The sequence below is a fragment of the Eurosta solidaginis genome, chromosome 4 (genome assembly GCF_040869045.1).
Source record: "Eurosta solidaginis isolate ZX-2024a chromosome 4, ASM4086904v1, whole genome shotgun sequence".
Lineage (NCBI taxonomy): Eukaryota > Metazoa > Arthropoda > Insecta > Diptera > Tephritidae > Eurosta > Eurosta solidaginis.
Window position 1 is genome coordinate 9,597,363 of NC_090322.1, and position 19,590 is coordinate 9,616,952.

The 19,590-nt window shown below is 42.1% G+C and overlaps 1 protein-coding gene across 4 annotated transcripts in view; it reads right to left on the minus strand.

Annotated features, from left to right (window-relative positions):
- Positions 1–19,590, minus strand: part of LOC137248988 (UDP-glycosyltransferase UGT5-like) — a 182,780-nt gene that overhangs the window by 5,774 nt on the left and 157,416 nt on the right. The window contains exon 1 of one of the 4 annotated variants that reach the window (XM_067780031.1): positions 3,737–4,504. The exons of 2 other annotated variants lie outside the window; for them this stretch is intronic. In XM_067780031.1, coding sequence (XP_067636132.1) covers positions 3,737–4,413 — 677 coding nt within the window. In that variant the 5' untranslated portion in view covers positions 4,414–4,504. Of the gene's footprint in view, positions 1–865; positions 1,669–3,736; positions 4,505–19,590 lie in introns of those variants that run through there. One more of the 4 variants, XM_067780029.1, reaches the window with a different exon arrangement.

Consider the following 19,590-nt stretch of genomic DNA (forward strand, 5'->3'; position numbering starts at 1 on the left):
CTAAAATGTTTCGTAGTCAATATATCTGAAAGTATTAAGGCTAGACGACTGAAATTAGGTGAGTGGTTATATGAGACCAATCCCTACCCCCTCCAGAAAAAATGGATATAACGAAAAAGGGGCGTGGCACCTCCCATACAACTGGAATTTTTCGTTGTCAATATATCTGAAAGTATTAAAGCCAGACGACTGAAATTAGGTGAGGAGGTATATAAGACTAATCCCTACTCCCTCGGGAAAAATTGGTGATAGCAAAAAAGGGGCGTGGCATCTCCCATACAAATGGGGGTTGGGATTAGTCTAATATATTAGTCTATACGCTTTTATTTATACCCGAACGACGTCGGGTACTCTGCTAGTTTATTATATAACTTTTCTTTTAGTGCTTTGTTTTAATAACTTGGTGAAACGGACGCAAAGTCCGTGTTAAGCTGACATCGAATATTAGTTTCTTATAACTGGCAGTGATGCGCATCTGTTGATACCACTTTCCACCATATCCGACATGAAGAATAAATGGCCTAAACAGTCTTAAACGAGTAGAAAATATAGTAACGCGCCGGATGCCGCCGCCGCCGATATTTTTGACATTCGGCGGCGGCGTGCGAAAAAAGACCCTAATCGGCGGCGGCGTTTATCTCTACCTGGGACCCAATATAGATGTATGCTTCTCCCTGTCCCGATTCTCTCCAGGGGCTGCTTACACGCAGGGTATGTTCTAATTTTTTTTGCTGGAGTTCGCATTTCTCGACATGAATCTAAACTCTTCTCTCTTAGAAATTTTGATTAAATATAAACTGATTTGGGTATATCTGCCCTCTTGACCAGACTTCTCCCACTCACTTGCCCAGGCTTGCCCACTCACTTGTAGTACTTGCTTGTCTGATACTCCAACATCGGCTGCACCACAAACTCTTCAATAAATGCGACGATCAGGTTCCTTACACGTCCTTTAAAATTCATTGGCTGCACGAGGTAGCCAAATATGCCCGGTACGTACGCGAATTCGCTGGGATTCCCTAAATATCGATTAATCGCATAAATCGGCTGTATCATAAAGGAAAGAACGATGGGACAACGAAAATGACCCGCAAAACCCAACAAGAAATCGTTCATAAAATAACCAAAAACCAACAAATCGAAATCGCCCGCACGATGTGTGCCTAGAAATTCCTGTACACGCTGATGTTGTAACGTCTCATTAGCATTGCGATTAATCGAACTTAGCATCGAGCCGAAACGTTTCCAAAATGGTTTGCGCCTATGCACCATATCGGTGGACATGAGGGGATGCGGGCCCATCAATTCCAATTCAATATACTTATATTTGGCGTGCTTGCGTACATTCGGCCCTGAAGCGATGACTGTGACGTCATGGCCAGCATAAGCTAACGCATCAGCCGCGGCGCAATGCACAATTATGTGCGATTTGGAGGGTGAGGCGAAGATGCCGAGAATACGTGCTGCCTCAACGCTAGCTGTTGGCTGGTGAGTGCTGAGTAGATAGCGGAGTGCTACGTAAATGACGAGCCGCTCTTGGAAAGAGAACATTTTGGCGCGGTTTTCGATTTTGTTAGTTGTTTCCTCTGGATAAATAAAAAACGCGCACTACTTCGCGCAGGAAATATGGTTATGACGCGCGTGCTTAGAAGTTGTATGCGACCGCGCGTTTTGTTGTCTACTAAGTGCTAGAACTTGTTTTCGGGTCGCATAAATACGTGGTGCGCCTGCGTTTGGCAGTAAGGCTAAGTTATTTTGGGATGCTACTTTGTATTCAATCGTTTGTGTTGACGAAATTATAACCACAATAAGCTCTCAATTTACGTGTGTTAATTACGCACTGGCTTCAGACTTTGTTGGTTCAAAGTTTTATGTAAAACTGAAATTAAAATGGTCCTAAAGGTCTTTAGAGAAAAAGGTCAAGGTGGCATCATAGGTGCTTATGTAAGACACTAAGCAGCGACATTAAAACTTATGAGCTAAAGTAATTGAATTAAAATGTGTGCCGACAACATCAGATAAACTTTGTTAAATATAGCTTGTGTTTAGAAAGCTTTTTGTCGCAGGCAATAAAGCGAAAAATGGGTTCGTTAAACTTTAAGTTGACTTGGTTCTTAATAACATACTTTTTTCCAAAGATTAAAACTCAAAGAAGGATGCCAGCACGGTAGAACAAAGGCATTATCGTGGCCAAATTCATGTGGTCTCAAAAGTTCTAAGGCAAAGGATCATCAGCATCGATAAAATCCCACAAAACCCACAGAGAGTTTCTTTATGGCTATCATAAGAACACAAGATATTGACTTAATGAGACTAATCCAACGTCTGACGCTGGATACGGTAGACGTCCGAACCCGGGAAATAAGAAGGAGGTGTGATTTACATAAGATCAATGAAGCAGGGAAGGTGTGGGTTCAAACACGGGGCGGCAAAATCTGTAAGATCATGTGCAAGTCTTATGATATAAAATACACAAAGAGAGAAGACTTGCCGCCTGGCACATATGCTTTTAGATTATGACTGATTAGTGACACGAGATTTCATGACCTGTCCTCGTGAGGTTAAGGCTCCAGCTACTAGGCAGAGTAATGGAATCGCGAGGGGGCAATTAAACATAGTGTTATAAAAATTCTAGTATTTGCCAAGACGGCGGAGTTATTTTGTAACGTGGGTCCTGGTACTTAAATTCAATTTTTTTTTTTTCAAATTTAGTCCGTGCGAGGTCTCTTATTGCCCGACCAGTTCAATATATCAATATCTGATACTTGATACATAATTGAAGGAAGCTATTGCTGTAGGACTAAGACAAAGTTTCTGTACGCCGGATTCCCGATCATTGCATTGGCTATTAAAATCCCTAAATAAAAACGTGTCCATGACAGTCTAGGCTTTTGTTGTAGTGGTAAACAGCGGTTGCTCTGTTTTGAAGGGTTTACAGTTTTCGACCGAAGATCCCGTCTACCTTAGTGGCTATTACAACCACTTCAGCTCCATTCCTGTCGAGTTTATCGTGTATTTTGCCGATACTACCAAACATGCATGGAAGACATGGCATAGTCAGGCCATAGTAGTGCTACTTTGGTTGTGTGGTCTTTGGGATTAGTGCATTGAGCTAATGACCACCACGAAAAGCAAGTCTCCCCAGCGGGTTAGGGGGTTAGAATATACCCGCGGTGGGTATGCCTGTCGTAAGAGACGACTAAAATACCAGATTCAAGGGGTTGTGTAGCGCAACCTTTTCAGGTTGCCAGCGCAATATATAGCTTCTCCAAAACCCAATTGTCAACCTCACCTTCGAGCGTCGAATCCTGTTTCACTAACAGACGAGGCTCTAGCGACCCCAAGCTCCTCATGGAATTTGGGGGTGGGGAGGGAGGGATGGTCTGAAGGTTTGTGGCCATATAAATCGTTCCCGAGATGGTCGGGCTAGCATCTTAATGGAGCTGTGTTACCGGAGCGTACCGGATCTGTATTCCGCAAAGGACCATCACGTCGATAACACTCCACAAAGCCTTCGGGGAGCAACCTTATCGCTACAACAACAACAACAACGAAAAGCAAGGCGGACGTTTAGCATTTTGCTTTTTTGTAAATTTTTTGAAAGAGTAAAGAGTTTCAAGTTTTTGGAATGCTTTTGACTACCCCCCTCACTATATTCCATCCTTTCTCATTAAAACCCAGGACTCTTAAGAGAAGGCGCTTAAAACTCCTATCCCCAAAATTACTAAATACTTACTCATAAAGTGCTTGCCATATCACAACTCTCGACATGATATTCTTCTCAAAAAATACACCCAAGTAGTTTCTCACACGCGCCAAAAAGTTCATCGGCTGTATCTCACTCACAAACACGGAAGGTACATAAGCAGTCTCGCTGGGATTTCCCACCATATCGTTAATAAACTGTATAGGCTGTATCGTAAACGATACAATAGACGGACATTGAAAATGTGCAGCCAACCCCAATTGGAAGTCATTCCAAAAATAACCGAGTATCAGCAAATCAAATGAGCCAGCTTTGTGTTCTTCGAGAAAACGTTTCATATATGGATTCGCAATGGATGCATTCAATAATATACTCAGTGTGGGCTCAAACTTCATAAATTTGAAATAGAAATGCTGCGAGCTCTTCACCAGGTACGTCATCATTGAGTTATCGAGTGAGGGTGCATCAATTTGTATGTACTTATATTTAGCGTTTGGATAAACATTTTGGATACTGCCAATAACTGTGACGTCATGACCTGCATCCGCTAAAGTACCAGCGATGGCTGCATTTATAATTAAATGCGATTTCATGGGTGAGACAAAGAAACCGAGGATGCGTGCAGCTTCAACATCTTCCAAGCGTGTGACAATCAAGCCAAGAAGCAACAGTATCGCCGACGAGCATATCAATGTATGGGACGACATTATTTGGCTAGAATCAAAATTATGTTCTAAAACGATTTAACGCGACTACTGATTATTAAGTTCACAACGGGTGGAAAGCGAAAAATAAACTGATATAGCGAGTTCGTTTCGAAATCAATTAATAGGTGGAATGTGTTGCCTAAATAACTGTTAAGTACAAATTTTTGGATGTGTAGATTTTATATAGGTTGTATAGTTATGAAGTTTTTGTTGCTTACTCATACGTAGATAAGATAAGTGTATGACATCTGTAGTGGGTATAAGGTGTTTACAATTTTATGAAAATATTTCAGATTATGGTACCAGATTATGCTAGCACGGCCGCCGTGGTGTGATGGTTGCGTGCTCCGTCATCCACACCGAAGATCCTGGGTTCACACCCCGGAAAAAGCAACATCATAATTTTAGAAACGAGTTTTTTTCACTTAGAAAAATTCTTTTCTAAGCGTGGTCGCCCCTCGGCAGTGTTTGGCAAGCACTCCGAGTGTATTTCTGCCATGAATAGCTCTCAGTGAAAACTCATCTGCCTTGCAGATGCCGTTCGGAGTCGGCGTAACGAAAAATAGTTCATACAACCAGACTGCAATATTTTCCTTAACAATTTTTTTCCTCATGAAATTATATCCAAACTAACACCTTCAAAACTTTCATCTTATATACATATATCCAAAAACTTACTCATAAAGTTTATGCTGCTGCCATCTCACAACTCCCCACATGACAGTTTTCTCGAACAAACCACCCAAATAGTTTAGCACACGAGAAAAAAAGTTCATCGGTTGTACTTGATTGCTCATAACAGATGGTACATATGCAGTTTCGCTTGGATTTCCTACCAGCTGGTTGACTAGTTCAACAGGTTGTATCATTAACGACACTATATATGGACACTGAAAATGGCCAGCTAAACCCAATTGGAAGTGCCCCAATAACCGAGTATAAGCAAATCAAATGAGCCAGCTTTATGTTCTTGGAGAAAATGTTGCACACGCGGATGTTTAACAGAGGCATTTTGTGAGAGACCAAGTGAGTGTTGCAATTCCATGAATTTAAAGTAGAAAGGTTGCGAACTATTGACCATGCCCGTAATCAACGATCTATCGAAAGCGGTGCCATCGATTTGTATGTACTTGTATTTGGCATTCGGATAAACATTTTTTCCACCCGCTATTATTGTGACGTCATGCCCTGCATCCGCTAAGGTCCTTGCTATAGCTGCATGTATAATTAAATGCGATTTCGAAGGTGATGTAAAGAAACCGAGTATGCGTGCAGCTTCAACATCGCCCAAGCGGATGACAACATTCAAGCCGAGAAGCAGCAGGAGCGCTGCCGAGAAATCCAATGAATGTAGCGACATTATTTGGATAGAATTCTAATAACGTTCTAAAGCGATTTAAGCTTGCACCAGCGCGACTACTGACCAATCAGTTCTACACGATCGAATAGCGTAAAATAAACTGAAATAACGAGTTCGTTTCAAAAAAAATTATTCGTGCACAGAGACAATTATAATGTAAATATGAGCTTGTGGTTGTTGTTGTCGCGTTTAATTATTGATGATTATTATCTTTATGGCTATCATAAGAACACAAGATATTGACTTAATGAGACTAATCCAACGTCTGACGCTGGATACGGTAGACGTCCGAACCCGGGAAATAAGAAGGAGGTGTGATTTACATAAGATCAATCAAGCAGGGAAGGTGTGGGTTCAAACACGGGGCGGCAAAATCTGTAAGATCATGTGCAAGTCTTATGATATAAAATACACAAAGAGAGAAGACTTGCCGCCTGGCACACATGCTTTTAGATTATGACTGATTAGTGACACGAGATTTCATGACCTGTCCTCGTGAGGTTAAGGCTCCAGCTACTAGGCAGAGTAATGGAATCGCGAGGTGGTAATTAAACATAGTGTTATAAAAATTCTAGTATTTGCCAAGACGGCGGAGTTATTTTGTAACGTGGGTCCTGGTACTTAAATTCAATTTTTTTTTTTTCAAATTTAGTCCGTGCGAGGTCTCTTATTGCCCGACCAGTTCAATATATCAATATCTGATACTTGATACATAATTGAAGGAAGCTATTGCTGTAGGACTAAGACAAAGTTTCTGTACGCCGGATTCCCGATCATTGCATTGGCTATTAAAATCCCTAAATAAAAACGTGTCCATGACAGTCTAGGCTTTTGTTGTAGTGGTAAACAGCGGTTGCTCTGTTTTGAAGGGTTTACAGTTTTCGACCGAAGATCCCGTCTACCTTAGTGGCTATTACAACCACCTCAGCTCCATTCCTGTCGAGTTTATCGTGTATTTTGCCGATACTACCAAACATGCATGGAAGACATGGCATATTCAGGCCATAGTAGTGCTACTTTGGTTGTGTGGTCTTTGGGATTAGTGCATTGAGCTAATGACCACCACGAAAAGCAAGTCTCCCCAGCGGGTTAGGGGGTTAGAATATACCCGCGGTGGGTATGCCTGTCGTAAGAGACGACTAAAATACCAGATTCAAGGGGTTGTGTAGCGCAACCTTTTCAGGTTGCCAGCGCAATATATAGCTTCTCCAAAACCCAATTGTCAACCTCACCTTCGAGCGTCGAATCCTGTTTCACTAACAGACGAGGCTCTAGCGACCCCAAGCTCCTCATGGAATTTGGGGGTGGGGAGGGAGGGATGGTCTGAAGGTTTGTGGCCATATAAATCGTTCCCGAGATGGTCGGGCTAGCATCTTAATGGCGCTGTGTTACCGGAGCGTACCGGATCTGTATCCCGCAAAGGACCATCACGTCGATAACACTCCACAAAGCCTTCGGGGAGCAACCTTATCGCTACAACAACAACAACAACGAAAAGCAAGGCGGACGTTTAGCATTTTGCTTTTTTGTAAATTTTTTGAAAGAGTAAAGAGTTTCAAGTTTTTGGAATGCTTTTGACTACCCCCCTCACTATATTCCATCCTTTCTCATTAAAACCCAGGACTCTTAAGAGAAGGCGCTTAAAACTCTTATCCCCAAAATTACTAAATACTTACTCATAAAGTGCTTGCCATATCACAACTCTCGACATGATATTCTTCTCAAAAAATACACCCAAGTAGTTTCTCACACGCGCCAAAAAGTTCATCGGCTGTATCTCACTCACAAACACGGAAGGTACATAAGCAGTCTCGCTGGGATTTCCCACCATATCGTTAATAAACTGTATAGGCTGTATCGTAAACGATACAATAGACGGACATTGAAAATGTGCAGCCAACCCCAATTGGAAGTCATTCCAAAAATAACCGAGTATCAGCAAATCAAATGAGCCAGCTTTGTGTTCTTCGAGAAAACGTTTCATATATGGATTCGCAATGGATGCATTCAATAATATACTCAGTGTGGGCTCAAACTTCATAAATTTGAAATAGAAATGCTGCGAGCTCTTCACCAGGTACGTCATCATTGAGTTATCGAGTGAGGGTGCATCAATTTGTATGTACTTATATTTAGCGTTTGGATAAACATTTTGGATACTGCCAATAACTGTGACGTCATGACCTGCATCCGCTAAAGTACCAGCGATGGCTGCATTTATAATTAAATGCGATTTCATGGGTGAGACAAAGAAACCGAGGATGCGTGCAGCTTCAACATCTTCCAAGCGTGTGACAATCAAGCCAAGAAGCAACAGTATCGCCGACGAGCATATCAATGTATGGGACGACATTATTTGGCTAGAATCAAAATTATGTTCTAAAACGATTTAACGCGACTACTGATTATTAAGTTCACAACGGGTGGAAAGCGAAAAATAAACTGATATAGCGAGTTCGTTTCGAAATCAATTAATAGGTGGAATGTGTTGCCTAAATAACTGTTAAGTACAAATTTTTGGATGTGTAGATTTTATATAGGTTGTATAGTTATGAAGTTTTTGTTGCTTACTCATACGTAGATAAGATAAGTGTATGACATCTGTAGTGGGTATAAGGTGTTTACAATTTTATGAAAATATTTCAGATTATGGTACCAGATTATGCTAGCACGGCCGCCGTGGTGTGATGGTTGCGTGCTCCGTCATCCACACCGAAGATCCTGGGTTCACACCCCGGAAAAAGCAACATCATAATTTTAGAAACGAGTTTTTTTCACTTAGAAAAATTCTTTTCTAAGCGTGGTCGCCCCTCGGCAGTGTTTGGCAAGCACTCCGAGTGTATTTCTGCCATGAATAGCTCTCAGTGAAAACTCATCTGCCTTGCAGATGCCGTTCGGAGTCGGCGTAACGAAAAATAGTTCATACAACCAGACTGCAATATTTTCCTTAACAATTTTTTTCCTCATGAAATTATATCCAAACTAACACCTTCAAAACTTTCATCTTATATACATATATCCAAAAACTTACTCATAAAGTTTATGCTGCTGCCATCTCACAACTCCCCACATGACAGTTTTCTCGAACAAACCACCCAAATAGTTTAGCACACGAGAAAAAAAGTTCATCGGTTGTACTTGATTGCTCATAACAGATGGTACATATGCAGTTTCGCTTGGATTTCCTACCAGCTGGTTGACTAGTTCAACAGGTTGTATCATTAACGACACTATATATGGACACTGAAAATGGCCAGCTAAACCCAATTGGAAGTGCCCCAATAACCGAGTATAAGCAAATCAAATGAGCCAGCTTTATGTTCTTGGAGAAAATGTTGCACACGCGGATGTTTAACAGAGGCATTTTGTGAGAGACCAAGTGAGTGTTGCAATTCCATGAATTTAAAGTAGAAAGGTTGCGAACTATTGACCATGCCCGTAATCAACGAACTATCGAAAGCGGTGCCATCGATTTGTATGTACTTGTATTTGGCATTCGGATAAACATTTTTTCCACCCGCTATTATTGTGACGTCATGCCCTGCATCCGCTAAGGTCCTTGCTATAGCTGCATGTATAATTAAATGCGATTTCGAAGGTGATGTAAAGAAACCGAGTATGCGTGCAGCTTCAACATCGCCCAAGCGGATGACAACATTCAAGCCGAGAAGCAGCGGGAGCGCTGCCGAGCAGTACAATGAATGTAGCGACATTATTTGGATAGAATTCTAATAACGTTCTAAAGCGATTTAAGCTGGCACCGGCGCCACTACTGACCAATCAGTTCTACACGATCGAATAGCGCAAAATAAACTGAAATAACGAGTTCGTTTCAAAAAAAATTATTCGCGCACAGAGACAATTATAATGTTAATATGAGCTTGTGGTTGTTGTTATCGCGTTTAATTATTGATTATTAAGTATAAAATGGGAAAAACTTCAAGCGGCGCTGATTGCAAACAATTAAAATGATGTAACTGTGATGAATGTTCTTAAATTAGGAACAATTTTATTCAATTGAGTTAAGAAAAACAAGTAAGGAAGGTTAAGTTCGGGTGTAACCGAACATTACATACTCAGTTGAGAGCTATGGTGACAACATAAGGGAAAATAACTGTGTAGGAAAATGAACCGAGGGAAACCCTGGAATGTGTTTGTATGACATGCGTATCAAATGAAAGGCATTAAAGAGTATTTTATGAGGGAGTGGGCCATATTTCCATAGGTGGACGCCATTTAGAGATATCGCCATAAAGGTGGATCAGGGTTGACTCTAGAATTTGTTTGTACGATATGGGTATCAAACGAAAGGTGTTAATGAGTATTTTAAAAAGGAGTAATCCTTAGTTCTATAAGTGGACGCCGTTTCGAGATATCGCCATAAAGGTGGATCAGGGTTGACTCTAGAATTTGTTTGTACGATATGGGTATCAAACGAAAGGTGTTAATGAGCATTTTAAAAGGGAGTAATCCTTAGTTCTATAAGTGGACGCCGTTTCGAGATATCGCCATAAAGGTGGACCAGGGGTGACTCTAGAATGCGTTTGTACATTATGGGTATCAAACGAAAGGTGTTAATGAGTATTTTAAAAGGGAGTGGGCCTTGGTTCTATAGGTGGACGCCGTTTCGAAATATCGCCATAAAGGTGGACCAGGGGTGACTCTAGAATGTGTTTGTACGATACGGGTATCAAATTAAAGGTATTAATGAGGGTTTTAAAAGGGAGAGGTGGTAGTTGTATAGGTGGTCGCCTTTTCGAGATATTGCCATAAAGGTGGACCAGGGGTGACTCTGTTGTTGTTGTTGTAGCAATGCTCGCCCCACCTAATAGCCGCGACCGATCACAAATTGTCATCAATATCCTCTAACGGGAGTCCAAGGAAACTTGCCGTTTCAACAGGGGTGGACCATAAGGAAAGGGGTGTTAGAGGCGTTGGTTCCACATTACAATTAAAGAGATGGTTGGTGTCATGTGGGGACACATTGCAAGCGGGGCATACATTTTGTATGTCGGGGTTGATTCTGGATAGGTAAGAGTTTAACCTGTTACAGTATCCAGAACGAAGTTGAGCAAGAGTGACGCGCGTTTCCCTGGGGAGTATGCGTTCCTCTTCTGCGAGTTCTGGATATTTTTCTTCAAGTACTGGATTCACCGGGCAATTCCCGACATAAAGGTCCGACGCCTGTCTATGGAGTTCACCAAGGACCTGCTTGTGTTTTTTCGCTTCATACGGCTGGGTTCTCAGGTGCCGTATTTCCTCAAAATGCTTACGGAGATGACTCCTTAGGCCCCTAGGCGGTGCTGGTTCGTCAATCAGATGTCTGTTGGAATGCCCAGGTTTCTGGGTATTCAACAGAAACTGTTGGGTCAGCATCTCATTTCTCTCCCTGATGGGGATTATTCTCGCCTCATTATGCAGATGGTGTTCAGGGGACATAAGAAGACAGCCCGTGGCGATTCTGAGAGCAGTATTTTGGCAGGCATGTAGTTTCTTCCAGTGGGTGGTTTTTAGGCTTGGCGACCATATGGGTGACGCGTAGCACGTAATCGGCTGGCTAATTGCTTTGTATGTGGTCAAGAGCGTTTCTTTATCTTTTCCCCAGGTACTGCCAGCAAGGGATTTGAGGATTTTATTACGGCTCTGAATTCTTGGAACAATTGCGGTTGCGTGCGCACCAAAATGTAGATCCTGATCAAACGTCACACCCAAGATTTTGGGGTGTAGGACAGTCGGTAGCGTAGTGCCATCGACGTGGATGTTCAATGTGGTCGACATTTGGGGCGTCCATGTTGTAAATAAGGTCGCGGAAGATTTAGTCGGTGACAATGCCAGGCTTCGCGAGGCGAAAAAACTGGAGAGATCAGGGAGATAGCCGTTTATTTTATTGCATAGCTCATCGATCTCTGGGCCTGGGCCTGTGGCCATTATTGTGCAGTCATCGGCGTAGGAAACGATTGTGACTCCTTCCGGTGGTGAAGGTAGCTTAGATATGTAGAAATTAAACAAAAGCGGGGATAGGACACCACCCTGTGGCACCCCTTGTTTAATTCTCCTTTGTTTTGATGTTTCGTTTCTGAATTGCACCGATGCCTGCCGACCACCCAGATAATTTGCGGTCCACCTTTTAAGACATGGGGGAAGGGTAGACCCTTCAATGTCTTGCAGTAACGAGCCATGGTTGACCGTATCAAAAGCTTTTGATAGGTCTAACGCTACGAGTACTGTTCTATGGTGGGGATCTTGATTCAAACCGCAATTTATCTGGGTGCTAATGACATTTAGCGCGGAGGTAGTGCTATGGAGTTTTCTGAAGCCATGCTGATGAGGGGCTAGCTGCAAATGTGCTTGGAAATAAGGGAGCAAAATGGCTTCAAGCGTCTTTGCCACTGGCGATAGGAGAGATATCGGACGATATGACTCACCTACGTTAGCTGGTTTCCCAGGCTTTAGTAGCGGGACCACCTTGGCCATTTTCCATTTCTCGGGTATGACAAAGGTGGAAAGAGACAGGTTGAAGACATGCGCCAAATATTTGAAACCTAGGTTTTTAAGCATCGGCATGGCTATGCCGTCTGGGCCCACTGCTTTGGATGGTTTAGCGCGACCAATGGCGTCCTCAACCTCTCTAGCGGTGATGGTAATTGGTGACGCGCTGAGTTTGTGTTTATGTGCGTGTCTATTGGCTCTCCGTCTATCTTTGTCGACCGTAGGATACATTATATATTGTCGGCAGAAAGCGCTCGCGCATTTTTTCGCATCCGACAGCACCTTATCGCCAAAGGCGATGGAAACTTTGTCTTTGTGCTTAGTCGGATTTGATAGGGACTTTACGGTGGACCAAAGTTTACCTACACCGGTAGAGAGGTTACAACCTCTTAGGTGCTCTTCCCATTTCGCCCGCTTGTGTTCGTCCACAAGCAATCTGATGCGTTGGTTTATATCCCTTATTTGGGGGTCGCCTGGATCAAGCTGTCTTATAAGGTCGCGTTCCCTCGCTAAGCTCGCGGCCTCCGCCGGGAAGTGGGGCCGGATTTCGGGAATTCTCCCGGCGGGAATGAAATGTGCCGAGGCAGATTCAATGACCTTACGGAAGGCACGCTCCCCTTGGCGGACATCAGTCGGGATTGGGAGGGCAGCAAAGCTGCTGTCTGTTGCAGATTTATATTCTTCCCACTTTCCTTTTTTGAAGTTTATGAAAGTGCGTTTTTCGGTGACGATGAAGTCGGAGGTACGCTCGAACGAAATAAGTATGGGCAGGTGGTCGGATGCCAGTGTTACCATCGGCTGCCAGTTGACGCAGTTTACGAGTTCTGCGCTCACGATTGAGATATCTGGCGAGCTATGACAGCATCCTACCATACGTGTGGGGGCGTCTCCGTTTATTGTGCAGAACGTCGTTTCGTCTATTTGATCCGCAAACATCTCACCCCTACTGTCCGCCCGCAAGTTTGAATGCCATAGGTCGTGATGGGCATTGAAATCGCCTAAGATAATGCGATTGTTGCCAGTGAGTAAGGCCTCGATAATAGGGCGGTATCCACTGGGGCAACAGGTGACAGGAGGGATGTAGATGTTGATGATTTCTAGATTTGCATCGCCTGACCGGACATATAGGCCTTGACGTTCTAAGACATTGTCCCTGCGGTCGATGCCAGGATCAAATATATAATATTGCACAGAGTGGTGTATAATAAACGTGAGGCCGCCTCCATTTCCGCTCTCGCGGTCTTTCCTGTGGACATTATAACCAGAGCGGGTCTGCAATGCAGATCTCGCTGTGAGTTTAGTCTCTTGAATCGCAGCAATGCGGATGTTGTGCCGCTTCATGAAATCGACTATCTCCGTAATCTTCCCAGTTAGTCCATTACAGTTGAACTGCAGAATTTTGAAGTGCATGAGGGGTGACGCCGCCACTCTAGGGGTAAGTGACGGGTGACTACGCCTAGGTTGTGGAAGGCCAGGACGCAATTGCTGTTGTGGCCTTGGGACTGGGCGCCCTTGGGCAAGCATTGGGGTACCCGGATGATTTGGGTTTGCGACCTGGCAACATGGCGCGATGAAGCCCGTCGAGGGGTTGCCGTCGCGGAGACCAGAACATCTAGGAAAGTGGCACCACCCAAGGCAGGAGCTGCATTGAGCGGATGTCGCAAACCTATATATTCTGTGCTGGCAGACGGTGCAAACGGAGGCAGGGACTAAGAGTCTGTTTCCCTGACCTGCACGATTGCTGCCAGAAAAGAGGGGGGGAGAAGAAGACGGGGGCAGGGGCTGATGCTCAGCATTGCTACCAGCTCTACTACGAAGGTAGTAGTTATGAGTGGTATCAGCTCTTTGAGTTGTTGGCGCCGTGGGGCGCGAGCAGCAGCGGGTACTTGTTGTGGCTTGCTGAGCAGCGAAGCTGCTGGAAGGTAGTGGGGATACGCTTAGGCGTAGACTACGGGACGCCCTTGGGCGTGAGCAGCAAGGAGCCACAAAAGATTTATAAAAGTTACGTGGACGTCGGGTTTTGGGATCAAGCCCAGAACAACCTGTCCGATGCAACCATCCCTTGCACGAGACACACTGAACAGAGTATGACCGTCCTAAAAAGATTCTTTTCTGGCAAATGCAGCAAAACCATTTCTCAGGACCGGGGTCAGGAGACGGACCCGGATTGGGTTCGATACCTTCCCGGAGTAAGAGAATATGTAGCAGTCCTGCTGCAAGGAGCTGCTGGGAGGATGCCAATTTGTGGGAGGGACGAAACAAATTAAATGGGGTCACACTGAAATGACAGTCCTTGGTCGTGAAAAATCCCGAGTCGCTCCGGTACATAGAACCGACTGCCTTGGGAAGCGCAGGGGTGACTCTAGAATACGTTTGTACATTATGGGTATCAAACGAAAGGTGTTAATGAGTATTTTAAAAGGGAGTGGGCCTTAGTTCTATAGGTGGACGCCTTTTCGAGATATCGCCATAAAGGTGGACCAGGGGTGACTCTAGAATATGTTTGTACCATATGGGTATCAAATGAAAGGTGTTAGTGAGTATTTTAAAAGGGCTTAGTTCTATAGGTGGACGCCTTTTCGAGATATCGCCATAAAGGTGGACCAGGGGTGACTCTAGAATGTGTTTGTACGATATTGGTATCAAATTAACGGTATTAATGAGAGTTTTAAAAGGGAGTGGTGGTAGTTGTATATGTGAAGTCTTTTTCCAGATATCGACCAAAATGTGAACCAGGGTGACCCAGAACATCATCTGTTGGATACAGCTAATTTATTTATATATGTAATACCTGCCAAGATTTCAAGGGTGTTTTATTTCGCCCTGCAGAACTTTTTCATTTTCTTGTACTTAATATGGTAGGTGTCACAACCATTTTACAAAGTTTTTTCTAAAGTTATATTTCGCGTCAATAAACCAATCCAATTACCATGTTTCATCCCTTTTTTCGTATTTGGTATAGAATTATGGCATTTTTTTCATTTTTCGTAATTTTCGATATCGAAAAAGTGGGCGTGGTCATAGTCGGATTTCGTTCATTTTTTATACCAAGATAAGGTGAGTTCAGATAAGTACGTGAACTAAGTTCAGTAAAGATATGTCGATTTTTTCTCAAGTTATCGTGTTAACGGCCATGCGGAAGGACAGACGGAGGACTGTGTATAAAAACTGGGCGTGGCTTCAACCGATTTCGCCCATTTTCACAGAAAACAGTTAAAGTCATAAAATCTATGCCCCTACCAAATTTCAAAATGATTGGTAAATTTTTGTTGGACTTATGGCATTAAAAGTATCCTAGACAAATTAAATGAAAAAGGGCGGAGCCACACCCATTTTAAAATTTTCTTTTATTTTTGTATTTTGTTGCAGCATATCATTGCTGGAGTTGAATGTTGACATAACTTACTTATATACTGTAAAGATATTAAATTTTTTGTTAAAATTTTACTTTAAATAAATTTTTTTTTTAAAAGTGGGCGTGGTGTTTCTCCGATTTAGCTAATTTTTATTAAGCGTACATATAGTAATAGGAGTAACGTTCCTGCCAAATTTCATCATGATATCTTCAACGACTGCCAAATTACAGCTTGCAAAAGTTTTATATTACATTCTTTTAAAAGTGGGCGGTGCCACGCCCATTGTCCAAAATTTTACTAATTTTCTATTCTGCGTCATAAGTTCAACTCACCTACCAAATTTCATCGCTTTGTCTGTCTTTGGTAATGAATTATTGCACTTTTTCGGTTTTTCGAAATTTTCGATATCGAAAAAGTGGGCGTGGTTATTGTGCGATATCGTTCATTTTAAATAGCGATCTGAGATGAGTGCTCAGGAACCTACGTACCAAATTTCATCAAGATACCTCAAAATTTACTCAAGTTACCGTGTTAACTGACGGACGGACGGACGGACGGACGGACGGACGGACATGGCTCGATAAAATTTTTTTTCGATCCTGATGATTGTGATATATGGAAGTCTATATCTATCTCGATTCCTTTATACCTGTACAACCAACCGCTATCCAATCAAACTTAATATACTCTGTGAGTTCTGCTCAACTGGGTATAAAAAGAAACGGTACAATTGGTGTTCACTGCAATACAAATTAAATACAACATTTGGCACAAGCTATTAACCAGTTGTAGTAGCACAGCGACTATGATGTTGCGGTTGCGATCGTGTAGCGCGAGTTCGATCACCGCCAAACTCTGAAGTTTTTTAAAACAATTTTTTTATGTTTTATTTTTTTCAACTCTTACTTTTCGTTCAGTTCCATTCACATATGCACAGGTAATTTTCATACTTGTTATGAAATGTTTTAAGTATATATTCAGATTACATCAATAAAAAGAAGAATTTCTCAATAAGAGAAATACATGAAACAATGCATATTATACGTTTTTATTTAATCTTTTGGATATTAATAATAGTTTTTTTGTTATTAATATTTTTTATTAATGACAAAAAAATATTAATAAAAAAAATAAAGTAAACAAATTTTAAGCACTTCCTTTATATCAGGGTTGAGTCATTTTGGAATAAAACAAATCATCCCGGAATGACCCCAAACGACCCCGATGGATACCGCTAATTTATCGCTGACCAAACAGTTCCTGTTGAATACCCAGAAACCTGGGCATCCCAACAGACATCTGATTGACGAGAAAGCACCGCCTGGGGGCTTAAGGAGTCATCTCCGTAAGCATTTTGAGGAAATACGGCATCTGAGAACACAGCCGTATGAAGCGAAAAAATACAAGCAGGTCCTTGGTCAACTCCACAAATAGGCGTCGGACCTTTATGCCGGGAATTGCCCGGTGAACCCAGTACTCAAAGTAAAGTATCCAAAACTTGCGGAAGAGGAACGCATACTCCCCAGGGAAACGCGTGTCACTCTGGCTCAACTTCGTTCTGGATACTGTAACAGGTTAAACTCTTACCTATTCAGAATCAACCCCGACATACAAAATGTATGCCCCGCTTGCAATGTGTCCCCACATGACACCAACCATCTCTTTAATTGTAATGTGGAACCAACGCCTCTAACACCCCTTTCCCTATGGTCCACCCCTGTTGAAACAGCAAGTTTCCTTGGACTCCCGTTAGAGGATATTGATGACAGTTTGTGATCGGTCGCGTCTGTTAGGTGGGGCGAAGCACTGCTACAACAACAACAACAACAACCCCGATGGAGTCCCCAAAACCATCCTGGAATGACCCCCAAATGATCCTGAGAGAGACCCAGCGAGGACCCCGGGGGAGTCCCCAAAAACATCCCGGAACGACCCCCAAAATACCCGGGAGAACCCGAGGAGTCCCCAAAACTATCCCGAAATGACCTACAAAAGACCGCGGGAGCACACCGAGGGAGGCCCCAAACCCATCCCGGAATGACCCCCAAATAACCCAGAGGAAGTCCCCAAAAAGATCCCGGAACGTCCCCCAAATGACCCTGGGAGGACTCCGTGGGAGTCCCAAAAACCTTTCCGAAATGACCTCCTAAAACTCTAGGAGGATCGCGAGGGAGCCCCTGCAATGGACCCCAAAATACCCCGGGAGAACCCTGAGGGACTCCCTGAAATTACCCAACAATTTACCCCAAGACACCCCGGGACGATCCCCAGGGTGTTACAGAAATTACGTCCAAATGACCTCCAAAAACCCACGCGAATACTCCCCAAAATCATCTCAATATTACACTCAGAAGCTTCAGAACTACACGCGCACTGGTTACGCATATGGGTATATTTTCAGGCCATCTCGGGGTTTATTTTTGTTTTTTGAATAACTGAATAAAAATTGAAATTTTATTGTTATTCCACATTTTTAAATAAGGAATAATGACTCAACTCTTTACTCAAAATTTACAAAAATAAGAATGACCGATTATCATCACTCAGGATATTTTGAATAACGATAAAATGTTATTCATTATTCAAAAATACTTGAATAACAAAATAACTTTTTATTCATCAATCAAAAAAAATTAAAATGATGAATATTTTTTTATTTTTTATTTTTTCGTAAATCATTATTCAAATTTGTTGATAACGCCCATCCCTGCTTTATATAAATGGACAAAAATCAGAAAAAATGTCTCCTTATATAAAGACATATTCTTGCTAAACTTTGATTTTTTAATTTTGACATAGAAATTGCAAAAATATTTATTAGAAGTAAAAATATAAAAGTGGAGCGCACATTACAGTTCAAACACAATGCCGAGCAAATACGATAAACGCCGCGTCGGGCAGACATTTCGTCTACTTTATTCAGAGTGGCCATTATTTAAAAATAAAGATGAAAACAATTCAAACTTTTTTAATTTTTTGCTTTAGCACTTGACTGCTAAATCACGCCCAAAATGTTAAGAGCTGTGTTAATCCGGAGGGCGAACATTAATATTGTAAATTAGTGAAACTCCGCTTATTTTACACCTTCTACTAATGTCCGTATCGCTAAATTGTTGAATAAATAACTCCAAGATTCAATAATGCAAAATTGTCTTTATTAGACTACTTTGATAGTACTTCACAATAACACTTATACTTCGCAACCAATAGCGTGCTTCAATCAAACTGATTCCGGACTACTCAGCTGCTGTTGCTTTTATACTCTCTGCCCAAATGTCTAGGCGTTTCTTCTTCTAGAATCATCTACCTGGTCATCAGCCATACGCGCGTGTTTTGTAGTGTGTAACCATATGCGTGTGTATATGTGAGCCAAGTAGTAGCCGATGATGACATGCGTTTGGGAGTATCTCCCTGCGGCTTGTATGTATGTGTGACATGATGATTAATTTGTTTACGACATACAAGTGTGGCAGCTTGCTTTATTGTTGTTGTGGCTTTATTTACTTAGTATCAGATTAGTGATGTGAGTATCACTTAGTGTTACTAATATTCGTCTCAATATTATAACCCTTTAATTTAAAAAATACGGCGCACGTTACGTACGTTTCCATAAGCTTGCATGAGTTTAAATTTTTGACAGCGCACGTACACGGTTAGTTTCAAAAATTGATTGAAAAAAAAACGAAAATTTAGCAAATGTTTGTGCTAATTACCTTTTAGTTTTTGATAATATTAATCAATAGTGCGGTCTATTAATAATGATACCGAAACACGTCTTTCGATATCCCTCCCAATTTTTTTGAACGTGTTTTGACAGTAAAATTAAGAATTATATGTAAACAAGCAAAATATTTGTTTTTGGATATTATGTTTTTTTTTTATACTTAAAAAATTGAATAGCAGCAACCTTTGGGATGTTTGTCGTCATCGCCCGGCAGCGATGATAGAAATAAATCTATCGTCGCAAAATGA